At 34.3% G+C, this 16,483-nt stretch overlaps 3 protein-coding genes across 7 annotated transcripts in view; 1 reads left to right on the top strand and 2 right to left on the bottom strand.

The window, feature by feature from the left end:
• b4galnt1b (beta-1,4-N-acetyl-galactosaminyl transferase 1b) overlaps window positions 1-7,258 on the bottom strand; it is a 56,342-nt gene extending 49,084 nt beyond the window's left edge. For all 3 annotated transcript variants that reach the window (XM_067372921.1, XM_067372920.1, XM_067372922.1), the window contains exon 1: window positions 6,073-7,258. The gene's annotated coding sequence lies outside the window, so the exon portion shown is untranslated. The remainder of the gene's footprint in view (window positions 1-6,072) is intronic.
• Window positions 630-10,063, top strand: c1galt1lb (core 1 synthase, glycoprotein-N-acetylgalactosamine 3-beta-galactosyltransferase 1, like b). Of its 2 annotated transcripts, XM_067372923.1 has the most exons (4): window positions 630-1,123; window positions 1,818-2,075; window positions 4,797-5,461; window positions 7,269-10,059. In XM_067372923.1, exons 2-4 carry the CDS (start codon window positions 1,856-1,858, stop codon window positions 7,524-7,526), a joined length of 1,143 nt encoding a protein of 380 aa, XP_067229024.1. In that variant the 5' UTR covers window positions 630-1,123; window positions 1,818-1,855; the 3' UTR covers window positions 7,527-10,059. The 2 variants fall into 2 exon arrangements, with proteins under 2 accessions (XP_067229024.1, XP_067229025.1); XM_067372924.1 differs by lacking the exons at window positions 630-1,123; window positions 1,818-2,075 and adding an exon at window positions 2,090-4,238 and having other exon boundaries at window positions 7,269-10,063.
• A 202-nt stretch (window positions 10,064-10,265) lies between these two features.
• Window positions 10,266-14,122, bottom strand: tac3b (tachykinin precursor 3b). 2 transcript variants are annotated; one of them, XM_067372925.1, is made up of 7 exons: window positions 14,010-14,122; window positions 13,797-13,921; window positions 11,431-11,524; window positions 11,222-11,254; window positions 11,062-11,115; window positions 10,742-10,802; window positions 10,266-10,606 (listed from the first exon to the last, which is right to left on the bottom strand). In XM_067372925.1, the coding sequence occupies exons 2-7, from the start codon at window positions 13,893-13,895 to the stop codon at window positions 10,588-10,590; spliced, it is 360 nt and encodes a 119-aa protein (XP_067229026.1). In that variant the 5' UTR covers window positions 13,896-13,921; window positions 14,010-14,122; the 3' UTR covers window positions 10,266-10,587. The 2 variants fall into 2 exon arrangements, with proteins under 2 accessions (XP_067229026.1, XP_067229027.1); XM_067372926.1 differs by having other exon boundaries at window positions 13,797-13,931; window positions 14,010-14,092.
• Between the last annotated feature and the right edge of the window lie 2,361 nt (window positions 14,123-16,483).

The raw sequence follows: 16,483 nt of genomic DNA, 5'->3' as shown, positions 1-16,483 counted from the left end.
TTGTTTAATAGCGTTGAAGTTCTCAATTTACTAGTTTATTTGTCACATCTAACAAATCAGTGTCTTCTGTGCATGGAGACAAAAAGCCTGTTTCATTCTGTTCACAATTTTATTGTCAGTTTTATCAGGAAAATGCCTGATAGTATACGGATATAAATATAAAATAAATAACACGACGTAGGCTTAATCGTTTTATAATATTATAAAATGAAGTATAAAGTGGCAATTAAATTAACTAAAATAACTTAAAAATAAAGACCCACATTACTGACACCTTTCACATTATAAGTTGGAATTTGTTTATATACTTCTTGATTTAATTGGTTTTAGGTTATAAAAAATACTTCTGTAATTTGACACCCTTCGACCCTTCCCTCGATTACTACACCGGCTATGCTAGGCGTAGTTGCAGGTAACAAGAATTAATCTTTTTAATACTTTTCTTTTTGGCGTGACTATTTTTATTCTGTGTGCTTTCGTTGCTGAAACGTGTTCCGCAATTGGGTACATGTGGCCCAATCATAACCCTCCGTTCAAATGACATAATCGTTTAGCAGAAGATCGACAGGGGATCCATCCAATCAAATGCGCTTTCGTATGTCCTGCATTAGTTGTGACGAGAACAGTTCACAGTTCGCAGTTGATCAAGTGTTTACTTTTCCAGAATGGTGTAGTCGAAAATATTGAGTTAGTTTTTTTTTTTTTTTTAAATAAAAGCAACACAATTTAGTGGGATAAGTGTGTGTCACTATCCACAAAACAAAGACTGACAGGGAGTCGCTCTTAAAGAGGCTGGCTAATACGGAATTGAACCGCCCCCACACCTCTCGGCTTTAACGTTACTTGGTGAACATTCAGTTAACATAGGAAGATAGGAAGCACGTTGCTAGTTAGCTTCAAGTAAAGCGCAATATTATCTATCAACCCACATTTGCATGGGTCAGAAAATAGCTAGGATATGATTTTGGATCCGATGTACCTGGTTAGGCTGTCAGATTTCTTGGATTTAAGTTGAAATCCATAGCTTTACTGTCATGCTAGCTCTGTGACTTGGACCGAAATGGCCTCTGAGCCGAATCTTCCAGTTTTTTTTACTTCTGGTGTGGAGGAAATCAGCTGTCTGGTAAGATTGTGACAGTGTTTCCTAACCGTATTATTCCGCATGTAGGCTAAGATATTTCCTGTGGTACTCCTGCTGTAATCATGACAAAGCCAACGTTACATGTTTTGAAACTTTTTTTATGATCAGAAATAAAAAAGTGTCAATAGATTGACACTTGAATTAATTTCATGAATACAGAAGTTGTAAGTTCTTCAATAATAACAAAAGCAACAATTGAGTATGTCAGTTCACATGTTGTATTGTGACTTTATTTTTAACAGCTATTAAGTTTACTTTAATATAACTTAATGTGTTGTCTTGTGGCCCTTTGTTGACGACTACTATGCTACTAAACAAGCCCTATGTTAATTTCAGTGACTAAATCAATTTGCCAGGAGTACACAAGACAAATTGATTGTTTGCTAGAGAGTAATTATTTAACGCCTGACAGTTTACACTTGTAGTAATTTTCTTAATGAAATGAGTTCAGTAGAATGGGTCATCACTCAGCTGTCATGAGTATCCTGGTATGACGACGTATGTCGCTCTAAAGCTACGTTGTTGGTCATATCAGTCAGAGAGCTGCTGTCACGCGGACTTAACGCGCCTATCTTCCGTTTTATTTGATGAAATATGATTTTTAAAAATAACCATGCGCCGCCCCTCTGCTTTCTCTAGTTAGTCTTCATTATGTCTCTGTTTGTGTTCTCAATAGTCACACTAAGGTGAGAGTCTCTACATATAGAGCTCGTCATGAAAGCTCTCGGTGCGCGCTCCGCGTTCTACGTGGGCTTTCTGGTGGGCACGTGCAGCCTGTACCTGCTCCTGAGTCAAGTGGGGTTCACGCGGAACTTTGCGTCTCATGAGCGCGAGACCCACGAGAAAAGCTTACTGCAGATGATAGAAGAAGAAAACAAGAACTGGAAAAAGGAGAGGTCTGCTCTCTTCAACCTCAATCATCCGCACCATACAGGTAAATACACTGTAGAAACTAATGGAGATGTTGCAAATAAAAACAAGGCTCTTATGATGAGCAAATCATATAGACCATTCGCTCAGAAACAATCCAGACATGTATGATTTTTGTATGTGAAACTTAAAAGAAGATGACCGGCAGAATATCAGCCTTACTCATGGTTTGTTACAAATTGTATGCAAAAAATAAATGTGAACAAGTCAAGGCGGATTTAGAACAGGTTTGGAACATCCTGAAGTGAGTTTCCAGGTAAACTGTAAGGTTAATAACACAAATGAATTTGAATGTCTTATTTACATCTTCACTTTTTTTTTCTCCTCTAAGCATATTTATTGTAAGGCAATTGTGTTTATCTGATTGGAATAGTTTAAATGGAACTGAACGAATTCAGTTCCTTGTGCCCTCTCATTTCACCTGTACAAGCGGTTTAACTTGTTTTGCATTGTTTCATTGCAAACCAGAATATGGAAATGGATCATCAGCTTGTTACTGACAGTCATTCTAATTTAAAAAAAAAAAAAAAAAAAAAAAGAAGAAAAGAAAAAAGTTGTCAGATTTTATCCACAAAGTTTTAGTAAATATTTAAAGTCCCCCTGTAGTCAAATATTTTATCTCTTAAAACTCATCTTTGATCACCAAAATGACATTTTAAAAATAATTCAAGTGAAAAAAAATCTTCATGCCTTAAAATAGCTTGAATGTAACTCTACACTCTTGCCTAATTTAATATAGGGCCTACACAGATCAATAAATATGCAAATTAGCCCCGCCTCCACTCAATCGCGCAAGCTCGGAGATTCTACTGTTGCTGCAATGACGACAAGGCAATTTGTTGTTTGTGTTGTGGTGGCTACATGAAATAAATGCACATCCTTGAACGAGCACGGATTCCCAGCGTATTTACTTGAAGTTATCAGGTAGGCTAATATCTATGGTTTGATCCATTCCAGAGGTGGCCAAAATCAGAATTTATAATGGACTGAATAGCTCTCTTAGAACTTGCGTGCGTGGACACACTGACTGAATATGCACACGAATCACGGTCACACGCACACGCTCAGAGCAATATTGTTTCAGCTATGTTTTATAGTATTAAAGTATTTCGAAGGACAAAAACAAGAACTTTATTGGCTTTACTTCAAGTCAGCTGTCACTTTACTTTGGCACGAGGCCCTATGCGCTCGCACACTTGGCACAGCCCTTGCGACGGTTCTGTCATTAATATGAATTAATATGTTTAGCCTTTTGCTTGACTACGTTATCAAACGGCTTATAATGTGTTGCTAATGTTACACACACGTTCCCGTTCTTCATCTCAGAGTCAGACAGCTGCCTTCTAACAATTAGTATCCTTAGAAACGCTTTGAACAACTCAGAACGTCAGTGGAAAAAGGCTTATAGTTCATCATAACATCGTAATAGACTCACTATATTGATAAATCTATACAATCTTTCATATCAACAGAAAATTTACCGGGATAATCTGGGTTCTCTCAAGACTTTACTGCTTCAGAGCAGTCATAGTTAATGATATGCCAAAGCCTGCGAGCACGTTGTTGTGATTAGTTACAAGGTAGTCTGTGATGCCACAAACACGATTTCAAACCACAGGTTTTTGGTTTAATGCAGTTTCAAACATCAAATACTCAGTAAAGGTGTTGACTTATGAATTTGCAAATGCTTTGTCTTAAAGCATATTAAAAACACCACATAGACATATAAACAACATTAAAAATTTGATTTTCACCACAGGGGGGGCTTTAATTTAGGAATTTATTTTATTTTAGTCAGTCACTGTAATAACAGTGAAAGCATTCCCAGAAGAGGTGTGTTAGACAGGTTGAGCCAGGTGATGTATGCAGCAATTCGGCCCTTTTATTGATATGATTTGTGGATATAACCTCACACCCTGACATTGAGCAACCAGTTAAGCTGTTCCATTTGAGCGTTAAGTCAGTTGTTTGTATACCAAGCCCTCTATGTGAGAAAGTCTTTTTGGCGTATCTGTGTTTTCTCCCTAGAGAGATGGACTTTGCTCTGATTTTGGGCTTGCATCTAATGTTTTGTCCTTGTTAAAGTTTACAGAAATGTCTTATCGCCTGCTGGTTATTACTAAACTATCCCAATAATCTGTTTATGGCCATATGCTGAATTTTATGCGTAAGTAGTTGACAATCTAAGTATAAGATGATATTTTATGCTTTATACAAAACAATTTCTTCAATGTTTATCAACATTTAAAAAAAAAAAAAACTTTTGCTTTGACTAGTTAATTTTAAAAGGGTTAGTTCACCTTAAAAAAACATTTTGTTATAATTGCCTCACCCTTGTTGCTGATGACTTTTGTTCATCCTCGAAAAATACAATTAGTATTTTTAATGAAACCTGCAAGATTTCTGTTCCTCCATTGAAGGTCAACTCAATTAAAAATGTTGACACTAACGTGTAAATAACATAATCCATATGAATTTATCATATTAATCCAAGCCTTCTGAAGAGACACAATCACTTTATATGGTGAACGGATATAATTTATTCACATTTAAGACTAAATATTTTACTCACATTTTATTCAGCATGTACAGTTGAGCTGCAGTTTAACAAATTCATTTGTCATTAATTTGCTATACATGCTCATTCAAAAAATTCTTGTCATTATAGCATTTAATTTTCATCAGTTACATGTATTTTTCTGAGTAATATTTGACTCTCTTGTAGGTGAGGATGGCAAACTGGCAGATGCTCTCTATAAACGTGTACGCATTCTGTGTTGGGTTATGACTGGCCCTAATAACCTCGAGAAAAAAGCTCGACACGTAAAAGCCACATGGAGTCGCCACTGCAACATTGTGGTCTTCGTAAGCTCTGTGGATGACCCCGATTTTCCCACGGTTGGCCTAAACACCAAGGAAGGTCGGGATCAGCTGTACTGGAAAACGATACGTGCTTTCCACTATGTCTTGGAGAAGCACGGGGACGAAGCGGACTGGTTCCTCAAAGCGGACGATGATACCTATGTGATCGTCGATAACTTGCGCTGGATTCTGGGCAGCTACTCTCCAGAGGACCCCATTTATTTTGGCCGGCGGTTTAAGCCGTACGTAAAACAGGGTTACATGAGTGGCGGTGCTGGCTACGTGCTCAGCAAAGAGGCTCTGAAGAGGTTTGTGGAGGGCTTTCGCACCAAAGTGTGTACTCACACTACCTCAGTGGAGGACTTAGCTATGGGTCAGTGTTTAGAGAAGGTAGGCGTTGTGGCAGGAGACTCCCGAGACAGCTTACAAAGAGAGACATTCCATCCTTTTGTACCCGACTCCCATCTCACTGGCACATTTCCCAAGACTTTCTGGTATTGGAACTACTGTTATTACCCCATTGTGCAGGTGAGTCTGAATTCTTCTTCAAAATCTTGCTAACTGCCTAATTATACAGCATCACATGCTCCAATTAGTGCCATCATCATCTTTTTTTTTTTTTGCTTGGAGTATCATGGAAATGACAGACATCTCTCTGGTGATGCCAGACTTCTCAAATCATTTAGTCCACCTAAAGGTGGGATCAGTAGATTTTGAAGACTGTTGGACATAGTTGATATTTGAAATCAACCCAAACAAACCCACCCCTCTGTTCATTGCTCCGCCTCCAAAACTTACACTCTGAGTCGGTCTCGAACCCCAGCCTGTCCGCTGCTGACAGGCGAGGCGAGTGGACTAACGATGCCAAACATCGCATTATCTAACAGTCATCAGTGTGCAGTGCTTTAACTGTAAAACTCTCACTATTTGGCCTCTGTTACACATGTAATGCAAGTGGATGTCTGTTTATCACAGCTGACATGCAACAAAATGTTTCACAAAAAATAAAGCGCAGTTGATGAATGAACGACAAGGAAGCACAAAAAAATGAACGTACAGTACACGAGAGTAAATACAAAGTGTTTGTTAGTTGCCAACAGCACAGCAGCTCCAGACAATCAAAACCCAGTGTTACTCACATGAGAAGTGGAATCAAAGCAGCATCTGTTTTCAGGTCTTCCCGCTTAGCAAAAAAAAAGCTTTTCTATTATTAACACGGGTCCTAAAGAAATTGCCCAGTCATAAACCTTCATTCCAGTGATCCTCTTTTGAGCTTTTGTATTGTCTCATCCTCTCTTGTTCTGCAGTTTTTTTTCTTATATTCAAATCTTCCTCTTGCTCGTTCTTTCCCCTCGACCGTCATACGCCCTAATGCTGATTGGTTAGACATTTGTTGTTGGTGTCAGCCCGACTAACTTCCAAACAGTGTTTTTGAAATTCTACTGATTCCATTCCATTCCAATTCCACTTATAAACCCTGCCCCTTTTTTACAATCGACAGCAAATTTGCATTCAGATCTGCCTCCATCAAGTCTACAACCGATGGATATAACCAAGATTACTACTTTTTTTTTTTTTCTCCGATAATCTGTTTATCTTAGATGTACGGCACAATACGAAAAAAGATCTTTGTGTTCGAAAGAACACCTTTGTGTTTCAGATCAGTCTTTTATGAAATTTCCATTAAGATGCTGTCTATGTAGACAGGGAAGCAAAGGTGAAAAAAATCAGTCTTCAGTCTGTCAACATTTGCATTTAACGCACCCTGAGGGTGTGATTATGACCCTTTATATACATCCTGTTCAGATGAATGACTCAGAAGAACATTGACTATGTGCTCTTCAAATCCCTGTGTCAGTTGCCTAAGTGAGCGTGAGTTTGTTTTGGCACAGTTCAAAGTCTATCGAGTACATCTGCGCTGGCAGCATTTTACTTTAAGCACTATCTTAAAAAAGGATGCAAAAGCACCATAAAAGTAGTCCATTTGAATTGTGATCTATATTCCAAGTCTTCTGAGAACCGACTGAAGTCTTTATTCACTAAAAATCTATCAGTGCAGTTGGCTGGTAAATGCTGCAACTACTATTGTAAGTCGATTTGCATAATTGCAAATTTAAACTTTTTTTTTTTTTTTTTTTTCAAAACTGAATCAATCTGATTTATTTTCTTTTATAATTTTTATGGTGCGTTTCAATCATATTGAAAGCTACAGCCCCCATTCATTAGATTTTCTGAAAAAGAGTGATAAGTACATTATCATTTGTGTTTCACAACAAATAAGTAAATGAATATTTATATATTCATTTGCATAATTCTTTCTCTCTGTCTCTCTCAGGGTCCACAGTGTTGCTCAGACCTGGCTGTTTCTTTCCACTATGTGGATGCGTCACACATGTACCTGCTGGAATACTACACTTACCACTTGCGTGCCTTTGGCTACAAATACCGCTATCAGGCCCCTGAACCCAAAGTCATACAAGACTTCAGTGCCCCAGTCCCAAACAAAGTGGAAACCGGAGACTCGGAGCAAAAGCTGGAGGTAGAAGCACATGAAGGAGAAAAACAATCCCCTGAACTTAATGAAAACTCATAGCAGCTTTTTGCATAAGATTTAAAAAACAAAACAACAACAACAAAACATTTAAAATCTTCTTCCAATAAAACTCGTTTTGGGATGGCTTTACCTTTTTGTTTGGATAATGTCTTTAAATGTATCCTATATTATGCCACAGAAATGTGTGCATGACATGTTTGTCTGATTTAATGAACTGGTACAGTTTGAAAGGGTGTTCCTTTTAATAATGCATTTGGATGCGAATGTTTAAATATATATGACGGTGCAGAATTGTATGAAATTAAGGTTAAGACATGTTTACGGTTCTTGGGATGTGATTCATTTAGTGTATGAGCCTGCCTTAACAGTATAATTACATGAGGTAAGAAAGGCTGTATTTATATTTAGCATTCATTTGGTTTTTTTTTATATACATGTATATAAAAATATGGATTGTGTGTTTGCTCTGCACTGTGCAATCATAAGCACACCACCATGTATGATTTAACAGCAATTCCATAAAAAAGGGGCCTTGATTTTCCTTTCATTTGCTCATTCCCTTGAATTAGTGCCTCTGCTCTGATCCAGAGAAATTATGCATTTCCATATGTCCCTGGACTGCGTTTGTGTTGAGTTTAGGCGATATTTGAACACAGAGCAGGTTATATTGTAGTTTTTATGGCTTGCAAACATTCAAGCTCCAGCCTTGTTTTCTCCACACAACCTACAATAGCTTGCCAAATTTGAATATGTACACACTTCTTCACCTAAGATTACATCAGTATAAAGATTAACCAGGTTGTATTCCTTCAGTTGACACCCTTCTCTTGAAGTTCAGAATACAGATTAGTACAACATTAAGATCCTGTTGGCTGGCCCAATAGTTCCTATAGGGAAGAAACAAAGGAAGATATGACTGCTTAAGTACACTTTCTCCATGCTAGTGGGAATTTTGGTCTTGATAAATGAATGGCGTATTGTAACACACTGTGAAGCATGCAGGTTATGAATTACTGGATTTTTCAGACCATATAATGCTTTATTTAATTGACTGGAGTATGACTGTGAAGGTTTTTGTTTATCTAGGATTGTTTGGTTTTGTGTCGTTTCACACCGCTAGTGACTACTACAGCAGTCTGTGTGCGAGATTAAATATGCTGATTTTACAACTGATGCAGCCAGAGTAGTGAAAATTATTGTGATGTATGCTATACTTAAAGAGAAAAATTCTGTCATTTGTTCACTCTCATGTTGCTCCAAACCTGTGTGACTTCCTTTCTTCTGTTAAACAAAAGAAGATAATGTAATTTTTTTTTTTTTTTTAGTCCAAAAATATTCTTCAAAATATCTTATTTTTTGTTCCACAAGTCATACATGTTTGAAAAGACATCAGGCTGAGTAAATGACAGTTTTTTATTATTATTTTTTGAACTATGCCTTTTAAATGTGCTGGTGTTGGTAAATGTTCATTTTAAAATAATGCACACTAAAAGTGTATGTTATTCACATTGACTTTATATTCAAGAATGATAGGATTTGAGATAAAGCTGAGAGTTAAAGCAGAGGCTGCAGAAGAAAGTAATGAAGAATCTGCACTGGCAAACATTTTGACTGTGCACTGCTTAGTAACTTAAACTGCCACAATTATGATGGATTTCAAATAAAGTTTATTTGAATGAATAAACTTATTTGAAGTGGAAATGAGTTTTATTTTAATACAAATCACTGTTGCTTTTTGACCACTTCCAGCACAACATCACTTTTGCATTTGTAGAATTTAATGGTTTTTAAGTGAATTGATCAAACGAGCATATATACATTCTTCGTATAATTATCCTTATTTTACTGTTTAATGAAATTCTGGGTACATCTTGAAGTTGTTAAGGGAATGATTATGGGTTTTGACTAAACATGAACAAGCTTTACTTATTAGTGAGTCTTCAGTATGGTTTGAATTATGTTCTGTGGTGTTCTGTTGATTTAAAGGAAAAGCACTCGAATTTGCACCACTCACTTCAAGTATGATCTAATTGTTTTTTTTATTTTTTATTTCCATTATTTTAACAAGCAGTCAGCTAAGAAATGTTTGGATGTACTCCTCCTACTTCCCTAGTGTGTTGATGATCTTCCTCAGAAAAGCTCATTTGCTAAAAATCCTTTGTAAACATTCCATTTTCCTTTTTCAGATCCTCAACACAACAATGAAATGCAAATCTTAAAAGGAGAAGAGTTTTCTTTGTAGACATTACATTGAGCAAAGTGTTTTGCGAAAGTGTGTTGACAAAGAAGGTCCATATTTGCTTCTGCAATTTGGGATATGTGTAGTGGATTATATAACGAAGAGGGAACTCAACTTGTCACAAATGCATCAGAACCTTTCATAGTGCTAACATCAAAACCAGCAGGAAGATGCAAATGGCCTTTCCAATCTTGTTAATGCGAATTTGCATTTCTGAATTGATGCGTTTCATGCCCTTGTCTTTAATCCAAAAGTATGTTGTTGTTTTTTCTTCTGGGTTTTTTTTTTTTTTCTTTTCAGTGGGGTCTTTTATGTACAAAGGGAATCCTGTACAGTTCTTTCACAACAATCTTTTATTTATAAAAGAGTGTGTGAGGCAAATGTGTGACAGGAATAATTCAATGAGGAACATTAACCAGCATATTAAATAAAGACTTATTTTGCATTACACTGTTTTTTGTGTAGATTTCTCTATGAATAAATAAAGAAATAAAATATTTGTGGGTGGGTATATTTTACAGCACTTTAAGTAAGCATATGTTAAAATGAATAAGGTATAAGCAAGAACATTTACAGTGTGTGGCTCATATATTCTTCAATCTTCCTGTATCTGTCCAATCAACACAAAATTGTTGTCATTCCTTGAAACAAAATATCCTTTTTTTCTGGTTTGAGATTACTCGGAAACAGTAAGGGGGTTCGATGTAAGAATTCTTATCCTACTTAAAAAGAATAAATACTAGAATGAATGCACTTTGACAATAAACAAAAAAGCATACAGCCCAGTTATCTTACAAAGAAAGTTTTTTTCTTCAGAATGGTATAATTCCATAGTGAGTTCTGGACAGATGAGATCAGGCTTCATACACCACAGCAAAACCTTCATAAAAAAAAAAAAAAACAAGCAATACAATTACACAGAAACCTCTGAAAAATTAACTTTTACTGCGGATTGACCTGCAATTCATCAACTCACCCCAATGATTACTCTGTAACGAAACTTGCAAATTCTCACCTTAGCCTTTTTTCTTTTGAGAAAATGCTGCCTCTCCGCTCTCTTCTCCAAGCAGGAATAGCTGATCCAAAATAAATAAATAATAATTATAATTTTCTATAAATCTCCATAGTAGCCACTAGAGGTCAGTGTATTCTCTGCACTGTTTGTCCTGTAGTCACTTATTCAGCATTGTGCAAATTTCAGCTGTTACACACATGGTATATAGATTCGTTTGTATATGGTGACATTAATATAGACAATAATTAATTAATGCAATCCCTTATTCCCCATTCACTCTTTCAGCTAATCATATTGACCACTATTCATTAATCTCTTACCAGACACAATGTTTCTCCGTCCCAACAGTCCAACAAAAATGTCATTCATGTTAGCTACGAAAGGACCAAAGAAACAAAGGTCTTATCAGTCTCTGACATGTGGCTTTAATTAATATTAGGATAACACTGAAGCAAGATAATGATAAACATGGAAACTTACGTCTAAATTGTGAACTCATGTCACGATTTGTTCCTGTATAAATAAAAATGAATAATAAAACCAACATTAAAATCCCCTTGACCTCTATGGAATAGTTCTTCATGAAGATCAGTAAATAATGATTGCATGAACTATTCAGTCTTGTGAATGTTTAATACTATTCAAAGCAAATTTCATAATTCATATCATTTAGTCTCTTTGTGTCTCACCTGCACTCCTCCTGCCCATCAGGCCGATGAAACTGTCATAATCGATATCGTTGTTTCGTTTGTCATAGTGCTCAGACTGGGGGTCGCTGTTGTCCTGTACAAAACACACAAACAGGATGGTTCAAGAACTCAGAAAATGAATGTCTGACTCACTAATGTGAATGACTCAGTAACATAAAGACTCCAGACTGTGATGATCATTAAAATGATAAAAACAACTAAAAGAAAATGACCAGGGTACTGCTTTGAAAACTGATCTCACAAAACACTAAAAATAATAAAATAAATCAGTGAGTGGTATAGGCCATAATGTCTATATGTAATCCAATTCATTGTTGCGTAGCCTCTCTCTCTGTGTGTGTGGTCCTAGTAAATGGGGGACTTTATGGGCACAAAATGTCCCCATAGAGATGGCAATATCCAAAATTCTTGTCCTTGTGGGGACATTTTTTGGCCCGCAAACAGCTTATAATTCATATAAGTGAAATGTAAAAATGCAGAAAGTTTTCTGTGATGGTAAGTTTAGGGATAGGGGATAGAATATACAGTTTGTACAGTATAAAAATCATTATGTCCCCATAAGTCCCCATAAAACATGAAAACCCAGCATGTGTGTGTATGTGAGAGAGGGAGAGAGAACCTGCATGTGTAGTTTTTTAGTGTGTACACATGACTGAACCTCCGTTCGAGCGCATATTTAACAGTTAGATATCATATTAAAGAAACCATTAAGGTTTTAATGGAATCATGATTTATTCTAGCTACCTCCATACATTCTCCCTGTATTGGTTGACATAGGTATATACGTATATAGTTCTATAAATGGTAGGATGTTAATTGGAAACAACATAGGCCTACACCAACAAGTTAATCAAGCAGATCATTTAAAATATTATATGTGAAGTTTTATATCGGAACGATTAAGGAAGCCTTTTCATGTATTTGATCCAAAATACAGTAAAAACAGTAATATTGTGAAATATTTTTACAGTTTTATAATCGTGGTTTTCTATTTGAACATATTTTAAAATCCAATTTATTCCCGTGATGACAAAACTGATTTTTTTTTTTAGCATCATTAATCATTCTAATATGCTGACTTGCTGCTCAAGAAACATTTATTATTATTATCAATGTTGAAAATAGTTGCGAAAATGATAAATTATTGTTATATGTAATGACTACACTTATATATATTTTCATATATATAAATTGAATTTTTTTATTTTTATATTTTCTGTTTTCATTTTAATTGTAGTTAAAGCTTTAGTAATTTATTTTTGTTTGTTTTTTGCCATTTTTATTAATTGTTTATATATATATATATATATATATATATATATATATATATATATATATATATATATAGAGAATGTATGGAGGTATATATTGTGTGTAGCTTACATTTCAATTTTAGGACATTAGTTTGGAATGTTGGCAACTGAATAAAAAGATTTTTTTATATTTTTATTTCAGTTAACATTTCTTTCAAGTAAAGAAAATGTTTTTTTAGTTTTAGTAAATTATAATAACTATGCTGTTAAGCATTTTATAAAAATCATATTTTTATAATAGTATAAAATATTTATTCTAAATAATATTTTATACATTTAATATTTTTAAAGGCGTTATCATTATATTTATTTTTTATTTTATACAAATTTTGTATTTTTATTAATAATAAAAAATATTACAATATTTATAATATATATAATAGTGTATATATATTCAAATGACTATTTCAACTTTTATTTATAAACTTTTATTATTTTTATTTATTTATACATTTTGTATTTTTATTAACAATAATACAAATAAATATTATAATAATAAATATATAATTGTATATATTAGTATATATGTATAATATTGTATATATGTGTATATATATATATATATATATATATATATTTTTTTTTTTAATAAGAAAACAATAATTGTATATATTAGTATATATGTATATATATTTTTTTTATTTATTTTGTTTTAAGAAAACAATAACTAACTTAGATCCTCATAAATCCAATTTTTTCAGGATTTTTTGATATATAGAAAGTTCAAAAGAACAGCATTTATCTGAAATAGATAATTGTCAATCTTTTGTAACATTATACACTAACATTCAAAAGTTTGGGCTCAGTAAGACTAATTCAGCAAGGATGCATTAAATTGATCAAAAGTGACATGAAGAAATTTATAATGTTACAAAAGATTTCTATTTCAGATAAATGCTGTTCGTTTGAACTTTATATTCATCAAAGAATCCTGAAAAAATTTTTTTTACTAAACTCACTTTTTCATCTCAGTCCGTCTAATAAACGAAGGATATCCTTTGAAAAGAGTCGCTGACTAAGCATGGTACTTACTGTGAATGATGGATAGTCGAGCGCACAGCGCGAGAGTCCAGGACACGCGAGCAACAGCACCACATGAGAGAACAGCACGAGCAACCAACTGCAGGACATCCTCAGATCCACTGCTCTCCACTCACCTGCATCAAACTTTATTTATAAAAATCCAAACCAGTAACTTTGTTATAAATCTAAAAAAAAACTGTATGAAATAAGAAGTAAAAATACCTTTAAAATACACGGAGACGAGCTGGTATTCAGGAGGATGATGTTCAGGTTCTTCTCAGAGCTGTAAAGGATCGCAGGTGCGCGCTTTCCTTTATTTGTAGTGTTGGCGCGCTCCGCTCACACAAGCTTGGGCAAGCTGGTTCTCCAATACGAACCAAATAATGATGCTAACATATCCTAGTGACGCAAAGTCATTAACACCAGAGCCTTGACGTATTTGTGCGGTCAATTACATTACAACTAAACTCACACCTCATTTTAGTATCTCGAGCTTCACATCAATATTCAGTCTAAATCTAAACCTGTGCGAATTGACTTGTTTATATGAAGAGTAGGCTGTACAGTCCAATATTAGAATCACACGATGGCAAATGGACAAGGTTTTTTTGCTTTGTATTCTGGTAACTCATTTAAAGAAGGTTTAGCATGTTTTTGACTCAGAAGGACATGTGTGTGATTGGGGGTTCAGTGCTTATTATCCAGTGGGATTATGAGTCACCTATACTGGTCATTCCATTTAATCCATCTCAGATATGTCCTTCATCTGGACAAAGCTGTCGGTAAGCTATAGAAAAGGTGATGTCTTGATTAAGATCTGTAGGAGCCTGATTGATGAATGCAGATGGCTTTAAAGCAAGGTTTAGATTAATTAACATTTCTCTGAAAATGGGTGAAATTTTCTTTAAAAAAAAATGTATACATATCAAAAAATGATTTGCAGTGATTTGACCTGAGAGATCTGATCTGTCTGTTTGTGATTTATATTTAATTTTTCTGTTGCATATGCAAGATTGAGATGAAATCATGATTGACATTTGCAATCATGCCTCCATTCCAAACAGCTCAGTACACTCTAAACAAAATTGGTGCTAAATAGGGTTGCAAAATTCCGGGAATTTTCAAAGCTGTAAACTTTCCATGGGAATTAACGGGAATATGTGGGAATTAACGGGAATATATGCGAATTTGAATAAACAGGGAATTTGCAAAATAACAGGTTAGCTTACTTAAATGTAGTTGAAAAGAACATCTTGCAGCATAATTTTGGTTAAAACAACCATATTTAATGCAATTTTAGTTGAATTTTTACCCTGACATTCACACAGCACACTACTTACTGCAGGGCTATTGAGGCCACACCCCCTGCATGCACTGTGCATTCTCCCAGTCCACACTGTAAAAAATGACCGTGATTTTAACAGTAAAAGACTGTAAAAATGCTGCGGTGAAAAACTGTCAATTGATTTACAGAAAGTTTCCGTACTATATACGGTGAATAACTGTAATAGATCTAACGGTACATTTAATGTAATTTTACAGTAAAATAACGTTAAATTCACAGTTTTTGGAAGTGAAAAATAACAATTCATTGTAAAATTTACAGTGAAAAAATGTAAATTGACATTTCCACAATTCCCTGCGTGACACTTCACATTTGATATATTTTCGTTTAAATAACTCTGTTTCCTTTTAGTTTTTCTCATTTTTTTGTAATCAGTTATATACATTAGGGTTTTATGTTACATCTAATGTTGTTAAATTGATGTTTATTGCATTTTTAAAATTTCATGCATGTTACCATGATGGTGTTTAGTGTGTGAATGACACTGTGTGCACCTTCTATATGTAAGTGTTGTCCTTCTCAGCTTGTGGAAAAGCTGCTTGTGATGAACTTTGATTCATCATGTGACTTTTATCACCACTGTGTTTGGTGACTGTCAGTGTATTATAAAGGTACAAAACAGATATTAGTACTTCATTAGGTTGGTAAATTAACATTGTATCAGTTAATGAAATACGTTATTTTACCGTAAATTTAACAGATTTTTTTTTACTTTGCTACTGTATTTTTTACGGTAAAGTTCTGGAAACCACAGCTGCCGTTTTTTTACTGTAAATTTTACTCTGATTTTTTTTTACAGTGCATAACATGCACATTTGATCAAAAATACAGAAAAAAGCAGTAATATTGACATGACTACAATTTTTAAAATAATGGCTTTCTATTTTGATATACATACAAATATAATTTATTTCTGTTATGCAAGGCTGAATTTTCAGCATCATTTCTCCAGTCTTCAGTGTCACATGATCCTTCAGAAATCATTCTAATATGCTAATTTGATATTCTGTTATCCATGTTGGAAACAGTTGTGCATAAAAATTTAAAGAAAAGCATTTATTTAAAATAGGAATCTTTTGTAATAATATAGACTACCGTTCACAATTTGAGGTCGGTAATTTTTATTTTATTTTTTTTTACTTTTAAGATGTGTGAAATTGTTAAATAAAAGTGATATTAAAGTGATATTGTTAGAAAAGATTTCTATTTTGAATAAATTCTATTCTTTTTAACTTTTTATTAATAAATGAATCCTGAAAATAGTATTACAAGTTCCAAAAAATATTCAGCAGCACAACTGTTTCCAACAATGATAATAACTGAGTATCAAATCAGCATATTAGAATGATTT

Source organism: Chanodichthys erythropterus, chromosome 21, assembly GCF_024489055.1.
Source record: "Chanodichthys erythropterus isolate Z2021 chromosome 21, ASM2448905v1, whole genome shotgun sequence".
In the NCBI taxonomy this organism is placed as follows: domain Eukaryota; kingdom Metazoa; phylum Chordata; class Actinopteri; order Cypriniformes; family Xenocyprididae; genus Chanodichthys; species Chanodichthys erythropterus.
This window is presented reverse-complemented; position numbering and strand designations above follow the sequence as displayed.

Coding starts and splice junctions, on each gene's coding strand:
- c1galt1lb (XM_067372923.1), top strand. CDS start 1,856: ATGAAAGCTCTCGGTGCGCGCTCCGCGTTCTACGTGGGCTTTCTGGTG. Junction 2,076..4,796: donor CAATCATCCGCACCATACAG/GTAAATACACTG, acceptor ACTCTCTTGTAG/GTGAGGATGGCAAACTGGCA. Junction 5,462..7,268: donor GTTATTACCCCATTGTGCAG/GTGAGTCTGAAT, acceptor TGTCTCTCTCAG/GGTCCACAGTGTTGCTCAGA.
- tac3b (XM_067372925.1), bottom strand. CDS start 13,895: ATGTCCTGCAGTTGGTTGCTCGTGCTGTTCTCTCATGTGGTGCTGTTG. Junction 11,525..13,796: donor TCGACTATCCATCATTCACA/GTAAGTACCATG, acceptor TGTTTTGTACAG/GACAACAGCGACCCCCAGTC. Junction 10,803..11,061: donor ACGGAGAAACATTGTGTCTG/GTAAGAGATTAA, acceptor ATTTTGGATCAG/CTATTCCTGCTTGGAGAAGA.